This window comes from Capricornis sumatraensis, chromosome 10 (genome assembly GCF_032405125.1).
Source record: "Capricornis sumatraensis isolate serow.1 chromosome 10, serow.2, whole genome shotgun sequence".
NCBI classification, from domain to species: Eukaryota; Metazoa; Chordata; class Mammalia; order Artiodactyla; family Bovidae; genus Capricornis; species Capricornis sumatraensis.
In genome coordinates, this window is record NC_091078.1 from 50,857,780 (window position 1) to 50,880,763 (window position 22,984).

The 22,984-nt window shown below is 40.8% G+C and overlaps 1 protein-coding gene across 1 annotated transcript in view; it reads right to left on the reverse strand.

Annotated features, from left to right (window-relative positions):
• Nucleotides 1-360: 360 nt before the first annotated feature.
• Nucleotides 361-22,984, reverse strand: part of GADL1 (glutamate decarboxylase like 1) — a 149,630-nt gene continuing 127,006 nt past the window's right edge. Inside the window, exon 14 of the mRNA XM_068982668.1 lies at nucleotides 361-534. Coding sequence (XP_068838769.1) covers nucleotides 361-534 — 174 coding nt within the window. The remainder of the gene's footprint in view (nucleotides 535-22,984) is intronic.

Here is a 22,984-nt window from a genome sequence, read left to right on the forward strand (position 1 = left end):
AGGATTCCCGGGCTGCTGGTCTCTGGGTCACACATCGTAAACCACTCTTCCACTCACTAATTCAGCGGCTTTTTCAAGAGCAATGAGCCCAGAGCCCACCTGGTACTGAACCCTTTGGGGTTCTGTCCCAGGGGTCGTCCGAGAGAAGACCCACCTCTCACTACCTCCTTTATTGCAGCAGTAGGCCCCTGGCAACTAGAGAGTACTTCACACTACTTGCTTAGTATTTCGGTTTTGCTGGGCAAGGATGGGGCACGTGTCCTACTCGCCCCAGAAGGGCTGCAGTCTGTGTGTCCCCAGATGCCCTGGACCCTTACCCTCAGGGGAGGACCCGTGCCTCTGGGGGACCCAAAGCCACAGCTACATGTCCCTCCCCAGGAGGTCTATCTCATCCAGCAGGAAGTCCATGTCCTCCCGGCTGACTTGAGGGCTGATCACCACCTGCCGGAAGAAGTTGACCTTCCCCCGGTGGGGCTGGTAGCCCAGCATGAGGCTCCCCTTCTTCATCATTCGCTCCTTAATGGCCGGGGCCACCTGCACGGGAGAGGAGGGAGACGGTGAAAGACCAGAACACTAAGTGTCATGACAGCGTCGCACCCAGGCACTGGCAGCTCACAGCGCGGCCCCTGCTGCGGAAGCCACTCTCAGGCACACAGCGAGGTCAGCGTTAGTACCAGCAGCTGGCTGAGCACTCGTGGCACACAAGTAGTGATTCCAGCACCTTAGATAGATGAAGTCACTTAATCTTCACAATAAGTCCACGCAAGAGATACTATTAACATGCCCTTTCTAGGTGAGGAAATTGAGGTGCATGGAGATTAAATAGCCTGAGGTCCTATGTTTGGTAAGGGGGAGAGCTGAAATTTAAAACCAGATAGTCCCACCCAAGTCCTTGCTCAGAACCTTAAATCATGATGCAACACTGTCGCATTAAAAACAAACCGGTGTCTGTAGGGGTCACACTTTCAAAGGTGTCAAATGTCACGTACCAAATTTGTCAGAACTAAAAAATACTTCAGTTCAGGGAACTCAAATAAAGATTAGTCAGAGATGGATACAAATCACCCAAAATAACAGCCATGCCTTGACAGTCTACCAAGGAAAAGATTAAAACAGGTGCTATGTGCAGTTCTATTTTGAAGACTACCTTTATTAGCTTATTCATAGGACATATTGGTTGATAAACAGTAAATAAAAACATTGTGTCCTTTATTAAGAGTGTACAGTGGTAATTAAATAGGAACTACATATGTGAAGGGCTTCTGGTTAGCACAGGGAGAACAGGCCATGAACGGCCAAAGGCACAGATCTGTCTACTTCTCCATTTCAACTCACAGCTGCTGAGCGTGTCCTAAGTGAATACGGGAGAGAGACTGGAAGGAGTGTGTGTTCTCTCGTCAGGACATGGAGTGAGCTAATAGGGAGAAACACATACGTAGCTAAAGTCAGACGCAGTGTGGTATAAGATGCCTGAGGGGAGGGGCATGAACCTCTGTTCCCAGGACTCGTCTCAGAGTGTGACCACCCCACCCCTCCCCACCCAGCACCACTCTGGTTTGAACCACACCTATGACTTGTCAGGTACTTCTTCCCTGGTGGCTCAGAGGTTAAAGCGTCTGCCCACAATGTGGGAGACCTGGGTTCGATCCCTGGGTCAGGAAGATCCCCTGGAGAAGGAAATGGCAACCCACTCCAGTACTCTTGCCTGGAGAATCCCATGGACGGAGGAGCCTGGTGGGCTATAGTCCACGGGGTCACAAAGAGTCGGACATGACTGAGTGACTTCACTTTCACTTCACTTCACTTTCCCTGAAGACATGCCAAACTGCTTCATCCAGCTCTCAACTTAGGGATCTGTCCCAAGCTTCTGGGAAGATCAATGCTTCAGACCTCTGGAGATCTATGTTGGACTCAGCTAGAGTCTTATCAAGGGATGTCCAAGGATCCTTTTCATATGATGAAAGGATTTTTTCATCATATGCTCATTTTAGAACCTAAATCTTATAACGCATGGCCCATAACCTGCTTAAAACAGCAAAAGCAAAGATCTACTAAGCTCAATCACACTGTTGTTCCAGTGAAGGACTGAATGTCTCTCAAGGTATAAGGAACATGGAAAGAAAATACATGTTTTAACAAAAGGTAAATGTAGAAAAAGAAGATGAAGTCAGAGGTCATGTAAGTGAAAAAATACAGACCATCAGATTCTATAAATTTTGGGAACTGTGTCAAAAATTTTATCTTGAACTTTTTAGAGATGAGGAAAACAGCTGAATCAGTACTACCTCCATCCTCTTTGCATAACTTAGAGACAAAAGTCCGGTGGATTATGAAGCTGGTACGTAACTCTATGCATGTCCATTTGAAACCCTTCAGCTTTTACGCCCTTAGTATCAGTTTTCTTCCAAAGTTGTTTATGCAAGTACCATGTCCTATTAGATTATAAAATCTAGTGAAATAATACATAAGCAAATGAAAGTGAAGAGTGTTCTCCATAAAAACTAAGTTGAATCCTTTGGAAAGACGAAATAAGGGGGAAGAGGGGACTGCCAAACATTACTGCTAACGAGTTAGGTGTGATGGAAGAACTATAAAAGCTTTACAACAAAGCTTTGAGAGTCCAGGCCAAGTCTGTACACAGGTGGCTGCCCAGGTGCTGAGCACGCTCTCCATATAAAGACTCCTGAGCTGGACATGACAGATGATTCCTGAAGAGTGTAGTTTATGCAAGAACCATAGATGCTCTCTGAGCATCAGACTTCTGCTCAAGACAAGCCTCACTGGCTCTTGGAAATCCTCACTTGATGGGGAAAAAAAGTTCTATCAAAAGATGTAGAAACTGAAATGCACATAGATGTGTTTTAAGTTAAAATACTTAAGTTATGTACGCATCACATTTTTTTCTAGGATCATTTGCTTTAACTTGACCAATCCGCATTCCCTTAGGTAGGTAGGCTTCCAGTGCAGCTGGGGATGTGAATGTGCATGTATGTGCATGCATGTGTGTATTCATGTATGTGTATGTATGTGCACTTGTGTATATGCATGTACCTGGGGGTGTGAATGTGCATGTATGTGTGTTCATGTATGTGTATGCATGTGCACTTGTGTGTATGTGTGTACCTGTTGGTGTGAATGTGCATGTATGTGTATTCATGTATGTGTATGCATGTGCACTTGTGTGTATGTGTGTACCTGTGGGTGTGCACGTTTGCATGCTTTGTGTACATGTATGTGTGTGCACGTGCATGCATAATCACATGTAATTTAAACTTCCAACCCCCATCTGTCATTTACAGCTCTTACAACCCTTCCTATTCAGTCACAGAGCAGTGCAGAACTGTGGGCTGACTTAGGCTCATGCCAAAGGCACGTTTGTTTCTAACTCCCAGACTGCGTGGGCTCTTGTCTGTAACCTGCAGGTGTGAGGCAGGTGAGAAAGCATCACCACAGTGTCTGTGCTCACCAACCCCAGGAAGACCCGGTCCAGGCAGACAAAGGTCTGCCCAGGAGAGGCACAGACTATCAGTTTTAGAGCTAACACCTTGTGGCTCTATAGATTTTTTTAAAAAATAAAAACATCCCTTGTATTTACCTCCATCTTCCTCTAGGTACCCAGGCTATAACCTGCTCTGGCTTATAGCCAATTTTAAATTAAAAACAGGCATGTTCTGGGCTCAAACTTAATTTGCATTGTCGATTCCTGTTTACTTTTCCTCTATTTTTCTTCCCCAAATGATAATTTATGCCTTACCTTTGGAGAGCAGTAGAATTCTGATTCTGGCCCCTAATGTTATCAGGGGCTCACAGGGGGCGCTTATCAAAATGAATGTCAGGTCTGCATTTCTTGTAAGCAAACCCAACACTCCTTCTAACATGAGCAAGGAAGATAAAACTAAGAGGGCCACTTGGATGTTTTAACATAAAAATATTTTTGATCTTTAAATTCTTATTCCTTGTAAGACATAAAAATGTGCTTTCATGGGTAGAATACATGACCTAAGGACCAAACTTCTGAGACAAATTTTGTCACAGATTTTCAAAAACTATAAAGAAATGACTATCTTTGTGAGTCAGAGAACCAGCTAAGTAAGGGTTTGGCAGTAACAGCACACATCTTATCTTTGTACCCATGATATAAGCTTAACTCCTAGAGGTAATTTCTCCAGGTCAAGAGGGGAAAACTATCTTTGTTTATGAATACTTCATGGAAAAAGTAAACTGTAAGCAACACCAAGGCTGGTATTCATGAAATCTGCAACTGTATCGATAACAGTAGTATCGATTATTACTGTTGTTGTGGTTGTGGTTACTGTTAAATATTTTACCAGCTCTAAAATCTGCAATGGGCTTTCATGTATCTCATTCTCATGAACCCAAATTAAAAACGAATCCACATTTTAGCAATATAGAGACCAAGAATGTTCTTGTTAACAGCCAGCTTGTCATGTTTGAACCTAAAAACAAACAAACAAAAAAAACGAAAACAACAAAACCAAACCAAAAAAAACTCCACTTCCTATTTATAGAGCTTTAGGCATAATCCAGCACTGGGCAACTTGGAATATTCTCTTTTGCTGATCACAGCAGAGCAACAGTCCTAATCCGACAGGATGGAATATTCACAAGGGAAAGAAAATATGCACAAACTAAACGTAAGCATTCGAATCTTGCCTCTAAATGGAGCACACACAGAGGAAAGCAATTTGGCGGGAATAAGATTGCTTTCCAGCTCTCAATTATCTTACTGCTGGTTTTCCTTCAAATTGTAAATCAAATCCTTTCCTTATGCCTCAGTGCACTTGTCCCTGCATCTCAAGTGGAGGAAGATCCTGACATTTCTATTTGGTTGCACAGGAACTTAATCGACACATTTCTGTAGGATTGCTGTCCTCCCCCCACCCCCGCCTCTACCTTAAAATATGTTTCAGCAGTGATTTAGCCATTTAAATAGAATTCTGTTGTCACACCCCTGCCACATAAAGCAGTATCTGGTATTTAAAAGTTGTTTAAACCTAAGGGAAAAAAAAGACAACTCTCTCCTTCTGGTCAAGCACAGTAATTTGATAGCAAATAACTGACCAGATGTTACCACAGCCTTTTATTAAAATAAAATTGTCATGTCTGTAAAATGACATTTCTTTTTTAAAATGTGTAACCTATTTAATGTTAAACAACATGTTTTTCCCCCAATATACAGTGTTTCTTAAACTCTCTGTAAGGAAGTTCGTTTTTTCCAGTCCATTACAGACATACATTTGTGAAATACAATAAAAGTGAATTACTAAATAAAGATAAAATTAAAAAGACATAAAAACAAGGTCCTATTGTATAGCACAGGGAACTATACTTAATATCCTGTGATAAACCATAATAGAATAGAATATTAAAAACAACACATACACATATATATATAACTGAGTCATTTTGCTATATAGCAGAAATTAATATAACATTGTAAATCAACTATACTCCAATAAAATGAATTAAAAAAAATTTTTTAAGACACAAAAAGAAAAGTAAGAAGGTAAAAAAGACAAAAAATAGAAGCTAAATTAGTTTTTAAAATTAACAGTAAAGTTACTGCTATAACACAAGTTTCTGAACAGTTACTCTGGATTCCCATACTTTTCCTGTCTTGGACTGGTAACACCCTGCTCATGTACCTACAGGGGCTAGAGACCACATTTTGAGGACTGAAGCTCTGTTTCCCCTCCCTCAGTTCCTTAGGGGTGTACCTCATTTTAGTTATGAATCTGGGTGTTATTCTGCATACTTACTTTTGCATACTGGCATAATCTCCATACCATTTTGAGACATGTTTCTGTTCGTCACTATGCCACTGTGCCATAGCTTATCTAAATATGTCCTACTTGTTGAATCTTGGAGCTGCTCCAGTTTAAATGGCATTTCCGTGAAATCATGAACCTAATTGTGAAACCTCTAAATCAGTTCTTCAAAGTCTGGTTCAGAGATGATTAGAGTCAATGTCTCAAAAGCTTCTAGACTTCAGGATCTTCATACAACTTTTCCCCATCATTTGCTATAGGAGTGAGTTAGTCACATTTTCACCTGGAAGACATGGGCTGCACAACACCCATAGTGACTGAGAAGATACTCCCATAATTAAAGGAAGTGATCCTTTTCAGCAAATACAAGGGACGAAGACTACATACATGTCTGCTGTGATTCTAAGACAGCAGCATCATTCAGAGCTTCTAATAAATCTAGCGAGGTCTGTGTTTGCTAAATTCTCCCCTGAATTGATGTTCTTCAGACTCAATTTTAGGGTTGTTTTCTCAACTTCATTTTAATTAAATCTTCATTCTTAATCTCCAAAGATTCTTTGAGGAGTAGGAAGCTAAACTCATAATAACTTGCACATCTTGTGGGCGGAGCATGGGGTGGAAAGGTGGACTAAAAAACTGGAGAATAAACTTTAAGAGTTTTCTTGTAATTGATACTTTTTTTAGAATTATCTTGTCTAAAAGAGAGCTAGTTGTATTGAATGCAGAAAGTTATCTACATTTTTTTTCCTATGAAAGTCACTTGAAAGGAGTTTTTCTTTATATTAATATTTACATTAAATTTCACACATCTTTGGCCTCTTCCGTATTTCCCAGAACAGAGTTTATAGCCATCCCAAAGCCACTCATTATAATACATGGTTAAGGAAATTGACACCAAAAAAACTTTATAGTGGGTGCTTATTCAGCTGCTATGCTGAATGTTAGCTGTCCTAGCTCTAGGGTGACAAGTTTTCTTTTCTTCTGTGAAATGCCGGGCAGTACATGTTTGGGGCTCTGTAAAGTCACACGAGCTCTGCTGCAAGCACTCCACTCCGCCACTGTGGCATGAAAGCAGCCCTGGGCAATATATAGACAAACGAGCGCGGCTATTCAGGGACTTGATTCAGGGGCAACGAAATTTAATAGCATATGGTTTTCAAATGTCAGGAAATAGCAACTGCTTTTCATTATTTTTCACCTTCTTAAAAATATTAAGCCATTTGTAGCTCCTATGTTGTACATAAAGAGGTGATAAGCTAGATTTTGTTTTGGACATAATTTACTAATTCCCTGGTCAAAATGGAAAAAATGTATAATGATATATAAAATCTACCCCTTATAAGGAAAAAGTGAATGAAAATTAGGTTCACTGGGCTTCTTTCAGAAATTTTGATTGAGCCAGGAAATGAAGAAGCTCTTCCTGGCCCTTTTTCTCCAGCATAGCATGAACCCAGAGCCACAGATGGGTAGGCAGGGTGGCCACAGTTATTCTTGAACCATCACTAACAAGTAGCTTGCTTTATACTGTCTTCCCAAATAACCTGGGTTATGAACTTGAGGTGAGTTCTTCTGAGGAGGATATTAATATTTAGCTCATGCAAAGAGTTGGTACAAAATGTCCACACTTGGTATCTGGTACCTAACACAAAAATGTTTCTGAAACTTATAATAAGCTATATAACTCCTTTCCCCTTTAAGTCACTTTTTTGGTATAGTTTGGGGACATCCCAGATTTGCTGAGCCCAGACAGAGATGCAGTGCAGATCAAATTCAGGGCCAGAATTCCAGTCCTGAGGAGAACCAGCATGACTAAACCGTTCAGAGTGCTTGAGTGGGCTTTCCAGGTGCCTCTCTTCTTCCAAGGTAAGTGCAGGCCAGGCCAGTGACAATCTAGGAGGCACCCAGAGCCTTCCCAGTGCATATAAGCTGAAGGCCAACCAATCATTGGGGAAAGGCTACCCTGAAGAGATTCCCCAGGCAGTCCTGAATGCCGTTTTGCTGTTGATAGAAAATAAGACGTGAGAAAAGGTGTAGCTCCTGAATTTGTGCATGAATCTCTCTGGAATCTGTCTCCATAACTAAAGCATCATGATGGTCCTTGCATGAGCCAGTAAATGGAAAGTGATCAGAACACCTATAATTGAATTATAGTCTAAACACAGATTTGCATCTCATTTTCCTCTCAGCATCAATTAAGAAATGAGATGTACTCTTCAGCAGAAAAGTGTTCCATCAATTTTTGATCATGAAAGAGCTCAAACATACAAAAACTTTCTAAAACTTAAATGAACATTTTTAATCGTGATTTCTTCTGACTATACACAGAACTGGCTTTTCCAAGTTTTAAAATTTGTATGAAAACACAGAAGACCACAAATAACCAAAGCTGTCCTGAGAAAGAAAAACACAGCTGGAGCTATCAGGCTCCCTAACTTCAGACTATACTACTGCTGCTGCTGCTAAGTCGCTTCAGTCATGTCTGACTCTGTGTGACCCCAGAGACAGCAGCGCACCAGGCTCCCCCGTCCCTGGGATTCTCCAGGCAAGAACACTGGAGTGGGTTGCCATTTCCTTCTCCAAAGTGAAAAGTGAAAGTGAATTTGTTCAGTCGTGTCCGACTCTTCACGACCTCATGGACTGCAGCCCACCAGGCTCCTCTGTCCATGGGATTTTCCAGGCAAGAGTACTGGAGTGGGGTGCCATTGCCTTCTACACAGACTATACTACAGAGCTATAGTAATCAGAACAGTATGGAACTGGCTCTGAAACAGAAATATAGATCACTAGAACAGAAAAGAAAGTCTAGAAATCAACCCATGGACCTATGATCAATTAATTTATGACAAAGTAGGCAAGAATATATAATGGACAAAAAACAGTCTCTTTAATCAGTGATGCTAGGAAAACTGCACAGCTATTGTAAAAGAAGGAAATTAGAACATTCTCTAACCATACACAAAAACAAACTGCAAATGGATCAAAGACCTAAATTTAAGTTTATTTACATGCTGGCTTAAAGCTCAACATTCAGAAAACGAAGATCATGGCATCCGGTCCCATCACTTCATGGGAAATAGATGGGGAAACAGTGGAAACAGTGTCAGACTTTATTGTGGGGAGCTCCAAAATCACTGCAGATGGTGACTGCAGCCATGAAATTAAAAGACGCTTACTCCTTGGAAGAAAAGTTATGACCAACCTAGACAGCATATTCAAAAGCAGAGACATTACTTTGCTGACTAAAGTCTGTCTAGTCAAGGCTATGGTTTTTCCAGTAGTCATGTATGGATGTGAGAGTTGGACTGTGAAGAAGGCTGAGCGCCGAAGAATTGATGCTTTTGAACTGTGGTGTTGAAGAAGACTCTTGAGAGTCCCTTGGACTGCAAGGAGATCCAACCAGTCCATTCTGAAGGAGATCAGCCCTGGGATTTCTTTGGAAGGAATGATGCTAAAGCTGAAACTCCAGTACTTTGGCCACCTCATGCAAAGAGTTGACTCACTGGAAAAGACTCTGATGCTGGGAGGGATTGGGGGCAGGAGGAGAAGGGGACGACAGAGGTTAAGATGGCTGGATGGCATCACTGACTTGATGGACATGAGTCTGAGTGAACTCTGGGAGTTGGTGATGGACAGGGAGGCCTGGCGTGCTGCAATTCATGGGGTCACAAAGAGTCGGACACGACTGAGCGACTGACCTGAACTGAACATATTATTTACATACATTTACACTATAAAGCTCAGAAAAAAATATAAACAGAACACTCTCTGACATAAATTGCAGCTATATCTTTTTTGATCCACCTCCCTAGTGTAATGAAAATAAAAGCAAAAAAAAAAAGAATGAGACTGGAGAAGAGTATGGAGGTTACTTAACAAACTAAAAATACAACTACCATATGACCCAGCAATCCTAGTCCTGGGCATATATACTGAGAAAACCATAATTCAAACATATTATCAACCCCTGTGTTCATTGCCACACTATTTACAATGGCCAAGAGGTGGAAACAACTTAGATGTCCACCAACAGATGAACGGATAAAGAAAGTGTGGTATATGCACACAATGGAGTACCACTCAGCCATAAAAACTGACATGATGCCATCTGCAGCAACATGGCTGGACCCAGAGGTCATGACACTAAGGCAGACAGAGAAAGACAGATATCTTATGACATCACTTCCTTGCAGAATCTAAAAAATTATACAAATGAACTCATTTACAAAACAGAAACAGACTTTAAAAACAAGTTCATGGTTATCAAAAGGAAAAGGTCGGGGGAGGCATAAATTAGGAGCTATACACACTACTTTACATAAAACAGATAACCAACAAGGACCTACTGTGTACTACTGTGTATAGCACAGAGAGCTCAGTATTCTGTAATAGCCTATATGGGAAAGAATCTTAAAAAGAATATATATATATGCGTGTGTGTGTGTGTGTATATACATATATACATGTATGTTTGTATAACTGAATGGTTTTGCTATCACCTGAAACTAACACAACATTGTAAATCAACTATACAGCGATAAAATTGAGAAAAAATTTATTTTCTTGGGTTTAACATATTTCTGCTATTTGGATATATGTGCTGCTGCTGCTGCTAAATCACTTCAGTCGTGTCCGACTCTCTGTGACCCCATAGATGGCAGCCCACCAAGCTCCCCCGTCCCTGAGATTCTCCAGGCAAGAACACTGGAATGAGTTGTCATTTCCTTCTCCAATGCATGAAAGTGAAAGTGAAGTCGCTCAGTTGTGTCCGACCCTCAGCGACCCCATGGACTGCAGCTCACCAGGCTCCTCCATGAGCTCCTCCAGGATTTTCCAGGCAGGATATATGTGAAATCTACATAAATGAACACTATTGTAACAGTGAAACTTTCAATCAAAGAAAAAAGAGAACTGGCTTTTCCTTTACACATGCAGTTCAAAACATATTGAAATGGATTTTGAATTCAGCTAAATATACATTCTCCAGTTTGCAACCTCTACATTACACAGGGAAGTTGTTGCTAAATGAGCAGCTATTGAAAGAAAGCATTTCTTTACAATCTAAACATGCTACAGTCCAAAGGAGAAAGTGACTTTTTAGTATCGTACAAAAAGTTCCTTGTGGTAATGGTTAGCTTTACATCTTTTAAATGGAGTAAAAGGAATCTCTCACCCATTACTAAAGTAATAGTTGCTACCTCACAATATAGAAACTGTTCCATTGTATTTCCAAGCACGTTGGAGTAATTTGCCCCAAATGTGATATTCTGTATAGCATAGGCATTTGCCCTCCTAACATAGTTTGCTTTTGTCTATAAAATTGTTCTGAGCTCACAGCCCTAAACTGCAGAAATCTTCTTTATGGCTGATCACAAAGGCAGCTTCCACCTCCCTCCGACCCCCATCAAGGAAAAAACCAATATCTGACAGAACATTAATGCACTTCCACATTTCTGAGAGCATTTCTGACTCAAAGGTGGAAAACCATGATATTATAGTGCTGGATACATGATCACTGGTCTACAAACTCTGTTCAAAGCTGGGTCTTCACTTTATTTTTCTTTATATCCCTCAAAAGGTAATGTAAATCCTTGCCAGGAAATAATGCTTTACACTTGTCAAAACCCACAGAACTGCACACCTTAAAAGGTGAACTTTACCTAAAGCTTGTAAATTTAGAAATGAATAAATAAATAAATTAAGAGAGAGCACACAGATATGTGAGAGGAGGCAAATAACTTCAGTTCCTGGTGCCCCAGTCTCCTTACCTCTAGGAAGGAGATGATAACAACAGTACAGACCTTTCCCTAGGATTGATAAAATATGGAGTGTGATATTGCGGGTGAAGTGTTTAATGCTGTGAACAAGCAGTCTGTGATGGAGATTAATATTCTCACTCAAGAAGAGTCTAGAAATGCAAATAAAACCCACAATGGGGGTACCACCTCACAAGGGTCAGAATGGCCATCATCACAAAGTTTATAAACAATAAATGCTGGAGAGGGTGTGGAGAAAAGGGAACCCTCCTACACTGCTGGTGGGAATGTAAACTGGTACAGCCAATTGTGAAGAATAGTATGGAGATTTCTTAAGAAACTAAAACTAGACCTACCATATGATCCAGCAATCCCACTCCTGGGCATATACGCAGACAAAATTTTAATTCAAAATGATCCACACACTCCTATGTTCAGGGCAGAACTATTCACAATAGCCAAGACATGAAAACAACCTAAATGTCCATCCGCAGATGAATGGATAAAGATGTGGTGCACACAAACAATGGAATACCACTCAGTCATCAAAGAGAAGGAAATAATGCCATTGCAGCAACATGGATGCAAGTAGAGATCATCACAGTAAGTGAAGTCAGAAAGAGAAGGACAAATACCATATGACGTCACTTACATGTGGAATCTAAAACACGGCACCAGTGAACCTATGGAGCAGAAACAGGATCATGGACACAGATTACAGACTCGTGGTTGCCAAGGGGAGGGGTTGGGGAAGGACGGAGTGGGAGGCTGAGGTTAGGAGACTTAAGTTTTTATATATAGAATGGATAGAAAACAAGGTCCTGCTGCACAGCACAGAGAACTATGTTTAATATTCTGTGATAAACCATAATGGAAATGAATATAAAAAGATATATGTATGTGTGTATATTATATATATATATCTAACTGAATCACTGTGCTGTATGTACAGCAGAAATTAATAACACAGCATTATAAATCAACTGTACTTCAATAAAAAGACATTAAGACTGGGAAAAAAAAAAAAAAAAGGAGAATCTCGAGAACAAAATCTAGAAAGGAAATGGAGCCTGAATCAGGAGGTTTCTTTCTAGTTCTACCACTAGTCGCTTGTCCCACTGCAACCACCTACATTCTCTGTAGGTCTGAAAAGTCACGCTGACCACTCTTACGTGCTGTAAAGGGCATTTTGGACATGGTGGCACTTGAAGCTTTCCTTCATGGTGGACAGTGGCGACTATTGGAAACTGGCCTGAGGCTTTCTGGAGGCTCTGCAGCACACAAGATCAAATGGGCTGTGACAAGGAAGACCAAACCTGGCTCTGCCTTAGACCTGCCCCTTTGCTTTACCCTCTGTGCTCTGTTGCTGGTGCTTAGCCAGTGTCTGCACCTTTTGTTAGACGATGCTGCCTACAGCCTGAAACATACAGGAGAGCCCATTCTCAAGATTCTGAACTTTAAGAATCTGTTCATATACAGAACAGAGAATAACGTGTGTTTTCGTGGAGGTTTACAGGAGCATTGTGACCTACCCTATGTGACGGCTGCAAGAATGAAGAATTCCAGAAGTCTGTAACAGCTAACCAGACCCCTTCTCCCAAGTTTGCCTTAAAAAGTGCTTGCTGACACCCTCTGGGGAGTCTGGGGATTCTTTGGGCACGAGCCATCCGTCACCTTCCATGTCCCTGCGATAAATCTTTTCTCTGCTCCAAACTCCAAAGTTTTGGTTCGTTTAGCCTCACTGCATGCAGGCACACAGACTTTAGTAACAATACCGCTATACTGATTGACTAGAATTCACATAAAATTATAGAGGATCTCAGCTGAGTTGTGACTAAGTTAACATAATCTTTCATTATGTTTGAATTTGCAGTTTTTCTTTTGTATGCTGGAGCCATCTTTAGAAGCTAGCAAGTATTTTTCAATGCCCTCATTCAATTTCTATGTCCCATCCCCACGCTTAAGTTGCCTGATGACTAAACAAACTAGCTTTATCCACATTACAGCGGCCAAACACCCAGTGTTCTCTACCTGTAATTATCAACAGCACGCCTTTTCACTTGTAAGAGTGTCTGAGTCTAGATGCTAAATTGTATGGTTTAAACTAACCATAAACAGACCGAGAGACTAGTTTATGGACCAGGGATCCAACTCCTGAAATTCCACATGACTCTGGACAAGCATTTAATTCCTCTCTGACTTACAGGTTTCTCCTATGAAGAATGATAATCCTTGTAGGACTGTTATGTGGACTAAATGAAATAATATACATAAAAAACCAACCATAGAATTGGCATCTGCTAGGCACTCAGTATGAACTGGTATTATTAATTTCTTAAAACGAATTTGCTTTTAATTGATTTACAGTCACACCTGGCCTTTTACTACTCCATTTCATTATCTTTCAAGACAATTTGAAAGTGCTGTGAAAACATGACTTGTAATTTATTCTTTCTCCCCAAAGCATCTAACTGTATTAAATAATTCTGTGAGTTAGCAGTTTTAGAAATTAAATCATACACTTCATGCATGCTGCCTTAATATTAATCTTCTACTTATGTTCTAGGTTTTTTTCAAATCAGACAGAAAATAACAAAATAAACTCTTTTTTTCCTTTAAAATGTAAAGCAGTTGTTGATTATCTTGGCAGTCTGGTAGTGGGGAGAGAAGTTTTCATTGAAACATTTTGTGAATGGGGATGGGTTCCCATTGTATGCTGGAAATTTCTATGTGTTATATAATTTTGCAAATTACAGAATCATTTCAAAGTAAAGAAGTTACTTCTTTTTTGGACACATGAAAAGGTCATTCACATTCATGAGCTCTGTCCAAACTTCAGTGTCTTTGCGTTGTCCTGCCACATACATTTTCATCAAAGGATGATCAAAGAACTGTGTTAGGTGCTTCCCAAACATGCCTGATGATGCAGGGCACCTGGATCCAGACCCCAGTCCAGAGCAACTTAATTCGAATCTTGACAAGATAGGCTGGTAGTCAGTCTGTTTACTGACCAGGCACTCAAGTTCTTGCTATCGTGATGCAAGTCTGGGAACTTGGACAATGGCAGTCCTTTAACCAAGATGCTGCAGACATAGGGTGTGGTGAGGTACTGGACAGGAAAAACAATTTTGAGAAGGGAAGGATGTGAGATTGGGAGTGAACTGCTTATGTCAATTTCACAATAAACAAGTGACCTTCAAAAGAAGTGTAAGCCAACTTTTCTATTAACTATTAAACAAGAAAAAGTGTTCAAAACATTTAATTATGGCCCAGGAAACAATGAAATTCTTGGCACTGATGCTTAAAAGATCAATTTGCCTCTCCCCATATATTTCCTGCCATTCCTTACCTCATCAATTCTCCTGCTCCTCTGCCTTCACTCATTTCCCCTGAAGCCCTGCCTGCTGCTATCATATAGAGGTGAGCAGCACTGGCGTGCCTCCCAAGCCTACACCACAGAAACCTGAGTGTCTAAAGGCCATGAAATCATTTACATCTTAGAGGTCATTCCAGCCTGGCAGACATGGAGGAACCAGCCACGCTCAGAGCATACCGTTTTACAAGTATGGATTTTTACCCTTATGCTGCTCCAGAGTATATCTCAATTTAAGCACTGCCCTTTCCATATGCCTCCAATACAGATGAGCAGAGCCACGAAGTGGAGAGCTCAGACCTCCAGGAAGAGTGAGGACCACAGTTAGCTCCACATGTGGTGTTTACATCGCAGAAACGACCAGGACGGCATCTTCAATAAACTTTATGTCAGTCATATATTCAAGGCAGCCGAAATGAACGCTCATAAAAAGAAACCAAACTGAACTGAAAGCTTTAACTGAAGTATGGACACAATAAACGTTTTACATCCTCTATAAAGCAAAGCCTTAATGCTCAGCGGTGTCACACCTGATCTCACAGCTCCTCGGTAACTGCTGCGGGCCACCCCCCAGACAGCAGCCCACACTGGGAGATCCTTACATTGTCCCTTAGAGTGGCAAGGTCTGCAGGAATGCCCAGCCAGGGCTGACACCACCCCTCGGGGGCAACTATTTGGAGAGGAGTGCAAGCCTCCCAGGTCATTGCAATGACGGCTGCATGCTTCTTGCACTTGATGTCTGAGGTCAAGGGTGCCAAATGCTTCTTAGACTCAACTGGCCCAAGGAAGAAGCATGTGGCCCTGAATGCCTATAATGCCCTGCTGAGAAAGACTGGTCAGGAGCCATGTGGGCTCCAGGAACACCTACACTTGGTCGTGACACCTCTTGGTCCTTTCAGATTCTCCTGCGAGTTACTGACCTTGCTTTGAGTCAGAACAGGTGACTAGACTGGTGGGTCAGTCAAGTAAATGGAATCCTCGAGGCAGGGGGGGAACCCAGTGTTTTGTTGTTTGCCTAAGACTCTTTTTTAATGCTTTACTTTAATTTCATTTTTTTCCAGCTTTATGAGGTCAATTTGAGAAGTACAAATGGTATGTATTTCTAAGTGTCTGACGTGATGTTTTGATATACACTTAAGTAACAAAATGCTTTAGGTTTGCACATTTTGAGCAAATTAATAAACGTGACTATACATTCTACCTTATGGAGCTCACTCAACACTGCTGAACCCAGTGCTTAAAATTAGAAGTTGCTTTTGAAACCACATACAAGCCCCCTTGTCTTTTGAAGTAAAAGGCTGATTCAAGAATTAACGACTGGGGAATGAGATGCAGAGACAAAGAATAGCTATTGGGCTGGGGAACTGGTAATGATTTAGACTATAAATCCACCACATAGCAGAATCACGAAGTTCCCTGAAAGATTTTTTTTTTTTAAAGACTTGACACATATTCCTAAGTTGTTTTTACAGGAAGCAGACTTCCACCAGATGAAAACTGCTGACCAAAAGCAGACAGACCCTAGACTGGTTGGAACCAGAAGGTTGATGATGCTGACTTCCAATGACTTCATCACCAACCAGTCAGAAAAATGTCTGCAAGGTGATAACCCCCTGCTCTTTGAACCATTCCTATAAAACTCCTTACTACTCCCTCCAGAGTGGGACACACAGGCCTGAGGGCATGAACCTGCTGTGTCCCCCTTTGCCTGGCAAAGCAATAAAGCTATTTCTTTCTACTTCACCCAAAACTCTGTCTCCAACATTTAATCTGGCACTGGTGTACAGAGGCCAGATTCTGGTAACATTTTTTCCTTGAAGTCATGGTCCAGTTGTGTTCCAGGGGGCTGCAGGGTGCTGCCCTGGGGGAGAGGGGCTGCCACAAGTGGCCAGAAGGAAGCAAAGCAGACGGGGGCCTTTGTGGCCTCAACCCTCCACTTCACCTGTCTCACTACATGTCTGGGTTCTATGTAAGAATTTGACAGAAAGAGATCTGCCACTTTAAAAGACCAACTTTAAATCTGATTGGCAATGTGTTTATTATTGGGGAATCCCAGATGGCTCAGTGGTAAAGAACTCGCCTGCCAATGCAGGAGACACAGGAGACATGGATTCCACCCCTGGGTCGGGAAGAGCCCCTGGAGGAGGAAATGGCAACCCACTCCAGTGTTCTTGCCTGGGAAATCCCATGGACAGAGAAATCTGGTGGGCTACAGTTCATGTGATTGCAAGAGTCTGACATGACTGAGCATGCATGCACATGTTTATTATTATTAATTTCAGATCTATCATTTTGGGATACCTGCAAAATAGCCCTCAAGATGTTGGCCAAGGAATGGTCCCTAGATGCAGAGTCTAAGGGCAGAGAGTGGAACCTAGGGTCTGACATTCTGAACTGGGTTGGGGAAGCTAAGAAAAGTCACAGAGAAACATGTCTCTTTGCTAAAACCGAATTTCTTTTGTTTAAGAGTTAAGACTAAGCCATACATCATCAAGTCACATTCAAGTTTAATAATGACAAGTAGCCAATGGCCATCTGACATAACTAGACTTCAAGTACGTCCCACCCACAGCTAGGTAACAAAGCTGCATCAATTCCATTCCTGGGCTCCTACTCCCCAACAAGTGCCCCAGGGTTTCAACTCCGCTGCTGGCTACTCGAATGTCCTCCTCTTAAAAAATGCTCATTCATGTTCTTTGCCCATTTTGGGTGGTCATCTTTTTCTTTTGATTTGGAAGAACTCTTTGTTGGTAAGAACAGTATCCAAGGGCTTTACATGTTGCAAGTGATTTATCTGCTTTTAATTTTGTTTTTAGTTATTACAAGTACAGTTTTAATATTTATATAATCAGACCTGTCAGCTATACATATATAGTTTTCTAATACTGCTGTTAGAAAGCCTGATCCACACTAAGATTAAAAAAAAAGTGGGGTTTTTTTTCTGATTTGATTCTGACTCTTAAAACTTTGAATCCATCTGAACATTCCATTTGCACCCTGTGTAAATTGCAGGTGCACTCCCTACACTCTCACATTTAACCAGCAAAGTCAGTACCACTGATGGAATAAGCCCTCCTTTCCCCAGCACATACTGGGAACATGCATTATTGCCACATTCCTACTTGGAAAACTTGGATTACTTCAGTCCGAGTTTTCAATTCCATAAGATTGATATGTCTATTCTTAGAATAATCAAGTGCTTTTATTCACAGTTGTCTATGAAGTATTAAACTGCTTGCCAAAGGACTCCTCTTGTAATATTCATCCTTCTCAAAATGTTCTTATGTATTATTATCCATCAATTGCTTTAGATAACAGATATCTAGATAGAAACAAGTTTTTAAAGACCCTCTAACCCTCCTACACTGTTAGTCAGAATCTTAACTGGTGCAGCTACTATGGAGAACAGTATGGAGTTTCCTCTTAAAAAAAAATAAAATCTCAAAATAAAATTACCAGATGATCCAACAGTTCCACTTCTGGGCATATATCTAGAAAAGATGAAAACTCTAATTCAAAAAGATATATGCATGCAATATTCATAGCAGCACTACTCACAACAGCCAAGACATGGAAGCAACCTAAACGTCCGTCAACAGATAAATGGAGTAGATACGGTAGATATATTAAAAGTTCAAATTAAACCATATGTAAGCCAGAATGACTTTCCCATATCTCCATATGTGAAAATTTCTTCCACTGTTTCCCCCTTTTAATTGCAAATCTTTCCATAGAATGCACTGATCATCAATACATTTTTCCATCATTGCCAGAGTAGCTCAGTTGCCTGCTCTGGGTCCATTCATGTCTCTTGATATTCGGTCTACATTTTGTTTATCTATCTGCCTAGTTGTCCATGTTGGGGGAAAACTAATCAGACAGGACAAACAAGGACAGAGAGGTATGCTGATGGAGAAACATTTCTTGGGCCATACTTTTAGCACTTATACCATATTGTCACGTAAGCATTGTGCATGTGCTTTGGGCAGTGAACTTAAAGTCAACAGTGACATGTCATATTCTGATAACGTTGCTAGACAATTTTTTCCATCCTAACGTTAGGGTCAAAAATATGGTTTGAGGCAAAACAACTTTTCCATTCGAATCCTTTAGATTTCTTACTAGTTTGGCAGTGTGATCTGAAAGTTATCAAACGTCTTCCATATAATTTAGTATACCAGATAATCCTAGTTACTTAAATATTTCCTTCTGAGATGCCCAGGAGACGTTTGGAATTCTCCAAGTTAGCTAGAGAAAGAAACTTGCAATTTGTTATCAAAAGCAGCTCAATATTCCAGGAAAATGTGTTCTCTTAACAGGGAGAACATTATCTGGGGACCAGTAAAAGAAAGAAAATCAAATTCTAGTCTTGTACCAGCTTAGTACAGCTGGTCAGAATTCTGAAAACAGTATTTTATAAAGCTAGCTTTCTCTAACTGCATATGCAAAAAGAACCAGTTTTGGAATTTCAAGAGTTTCATCTTCACCATTTTTTTCTGGAATCTAAAAAATACTGTTATTGTATATTGTTAAAAAATTATCTTTTTCTTTAATCATAAAATCACAGCTAAAATTTTTCTCATGAAGTGAACCTGAATTTCCCATTTTACAAAAGGCAACAAGAATACCAATCACACAAATACACACACCCACATACCAGAAGATAGAACTATCACAAACCCTTCAACAAGCATGACCAATACAGAGTCCCAAAAAAACACTTCCCAACACAAATGGGCCTTGACGTCAGATACATGTCAGAACCAGCTGGCAAAACACCCAAAAACCCCTCAGTGCTCACAAAGGGTCCTCAATGGCAGACACACATCAGAACCAAGTGGCAAAACACCCAAATAGCTCTTTGCGCTCAAAAGAAAAGTTAGCTGGGCACACACCGATGGACTGACTGGGTCTTGGAGCTCGTCGGCTTGTCCAGAGGCATCTTTCTGTTCCATCAGGGAAAAGCATAGTTGGGAGTCAGTGCTGGGCAGGGGAGAAACAGGGAGGATCCCTGAGACAAATGGTATAGGCAGCTGCTAGGAACTTCCCCCCAAATCCCTTTCAGAGGGGCCAGCGAGCCACAAGCAGCGGCTCCTTGAAGCCTTCCAGGTGCATCATGGCGGCGGCCTCACTGGGGAAAAACCGCGGGGAGCCAGATATCGAGAGAGGGGAGTCAGATATCGCGAGAGTGCAGCCTCAAGTGGGCGTCAATATCCACTAGTGAAAGTGGGTCCAGGTGCTTCCGGCTCCAAAGCTAATAAAGAAAAGGTTGGTGGAAAGGAAGGTTTGCTTTATTTAAAAGGCCAGCAACTTGGGCTGAGGGAAGGATAAGGACTTCTGTCCCAAGGCCAATCCCCTCCTCCACCCACTCATCAGGGGGCAAGAAATTTTAAAGGAGGGGTCTACATGCAGAAACAGCACTGTCAGCTCCGAAGGTCATCTTGAAATTGGTCGTCAGAGGTCTGACCACCGTCCTCCTGATTGTTTTAAGTACATGTGGTCTTTAGTTCCAGGTTTGGTTTGTTACCATTTCCTGGAGGCCGGTTATCGGAACTGCAGCACCTCCATGACTATAGCCTGGTCACCATGTAGTTAATGCCTTCCTCCTGGTGGGTGTCTTGGTCTCTAGAGAGACACGGGACATGGCTCAGAATATTATCTGTAGCCCTTGAGAAGGAACTAAAGCCTTGCCTTGGCTTACTGACTAAACTATTATTAGTCTCATTGGACTGTTTTCCTTTTTTTATGCATTTTCTCACTTCCCTGATTATATTTATTGTTTGGCTAAGGTTTTTACCCAGACAAAAGGCAGGGAGAAGACATGGGGTCAAGGACCCATAAGGTCCTGCTCCATTTCAGATGGACCTAGAGATAATCGTACTAAGAAAGACAATTACCACATATCATTTATATGTGGAATCTAAAAAATTGATACAAATGATTTTATTGAAAAAACAGAAGCAAATTCACAGACATAAAAATCAAACTTATGGCTACCAAAGGGGAAAGTGGAGGATGGATAAATAAGGAGTTTAGCAGTAACAGATATATACTACTGTTTATAAAATCAACAACAAATACCTACTATATAGCATAGGGGACTATATTTAATATCTAGTAATAACCAAAATGGAAAACTGAAAAAAAAATATATATATATAGCTAAACCACTTTGTTGTACTCCTTAAACTAATACAACACTATAAACTAAGTATATTTCAATTAAAAAAGATGGGATAAAAAGAGGATTAAAAAAAGACCCTTACATTGATATGACTAGAATTATATTAGGCCTATATATTATTTAGGGGAAATTGATCTTCTAATCTAAAATTATGGTGTTTCCTAATAAGGTGATTTTTAAAATATGGCTGCAAATTCTTTGACACTGTTCTCAGAGATTTCCTGAACTGGAGAGGATCTGTGGCAGGTTAGTGAACAGTAGAAAGCGGTGGATGCTGTGTGGCCTGGAGGTGAGGTGAGGGGAGTGGGGAGTCCAGCTGATTCTCAGGCACTCTCACCTTTTGAGGTCCGACTGTCCTGGGCCCCAGCCCCCTGGGAAGGCCTCAAGCAGGTGCCCTGGTTGAAAGCCCCGGATGGGGTTCCCACCCAGGGCCAACCATCAGACACAAGCATGAGATGCTTCCAGAATGTTCCAGACCCAGCCATTGCATCACCCTTGGTCTTGTGATCCCATTTGCTTTGTGCTGTCCAAATTCCTACCCACAAAATCTGGGAGCATAATAAAAAGGCTGTTTAAAGCTGCCACACTTGAAATAATTTATAACACAGACATTGTTCCCAGAACATTAAGGGTATGTTTTTGGTCCTCCAAGTTTTATAGAGTTTTCTTCTGAAGGTACTATACTTCATTTAACTCTTATTTATTTTTCAAGTATTTTTTGCTAGTGTGGTGATAAAATTATTTTGACTAAAAATATGCCTTGTGATATAAGTTTCAATTTTCAAGCTCCTAATTTCTTACTCTGTATGTAAGGAAACTGTTTTTAGGTATTCAACTTTGATCTACTATGAAAAAGTTCTAAAGGTTTTTTTTCTTTGCTGCCCTTGGATCTTACAGGTTTATAGTTATGCAATCTAAAATAAATGTATTTGGATCGTCTCCTTTTAAGTATTTTAAAACCCATGCCTTCTTCTGACCGTTAAACTGGTAGTGCTCGTTAAACAACATTAATGCACAGCAGCATGGGCAGATGCACCTTATTGGTTCCTCAGTTTAATGGGAAGACTTTTGTGTTTAATACATATTAATCTAATACATCATACAAGCAAACAAAATGATATAACCATGAGATAACCTCTAGACCTTATTTTTTTTAATTGAAGTATAGTTAATTTACAGTGTTGTATTAGTTCAAAGTTGTGTTGCCGTGTTTGTACAGCAGTGCTTCAGTTACATACACATGCATATACATATAAATATTTTTTAGATTTTTTTCCATTTGGGTTATTAGAAGATACTGAGTATAGCTCCCTGTGCTATACAGTAGGTCCTTCTCATTTATTTTATGTATAGTAGTGTATCTGTTAATTCCCAAAATCCTAACATTAATTTTGAAGGTCAGTCAACATGTATATTTCATTTTTCAATTTCTAAGGATTTGTCAGCATTTTAAGTGGGAGAAATACTTCTGGACTACTTTCTTGATTTACTTGTCCAGCGTTAGGTATAAAATGATGAAATTGCTTTTTCGAACTTGCTTTGGCTTAGCTTTGGAAATAATGGAGTACAGAAGATGGACCCTCCGCCACGTGGCTGACTAATCCATCTCCTTGGACCATTTTGGGGAGTCCAGAAACACTGTATAAATTAAGTTGGTCAACTTGTGCGAGTGGGTTATTGTGCGGCTTCCTGAAATCAGCCTCTCATCTTTTACCACAGTTCTGACCTAGTTTGGGGTAGGATCTTTAATATCTTTTTCTGCTTCCCCGACCTTGAGGCAGACTAGCCAGAAATACCTGCATTTAACTGGCAACTTTCATCTTCAGGCTCACAAAGCGGTCAGCTTTCTTAAAACTTATCCCACGAGGTGTCTTCCTAGGCGATC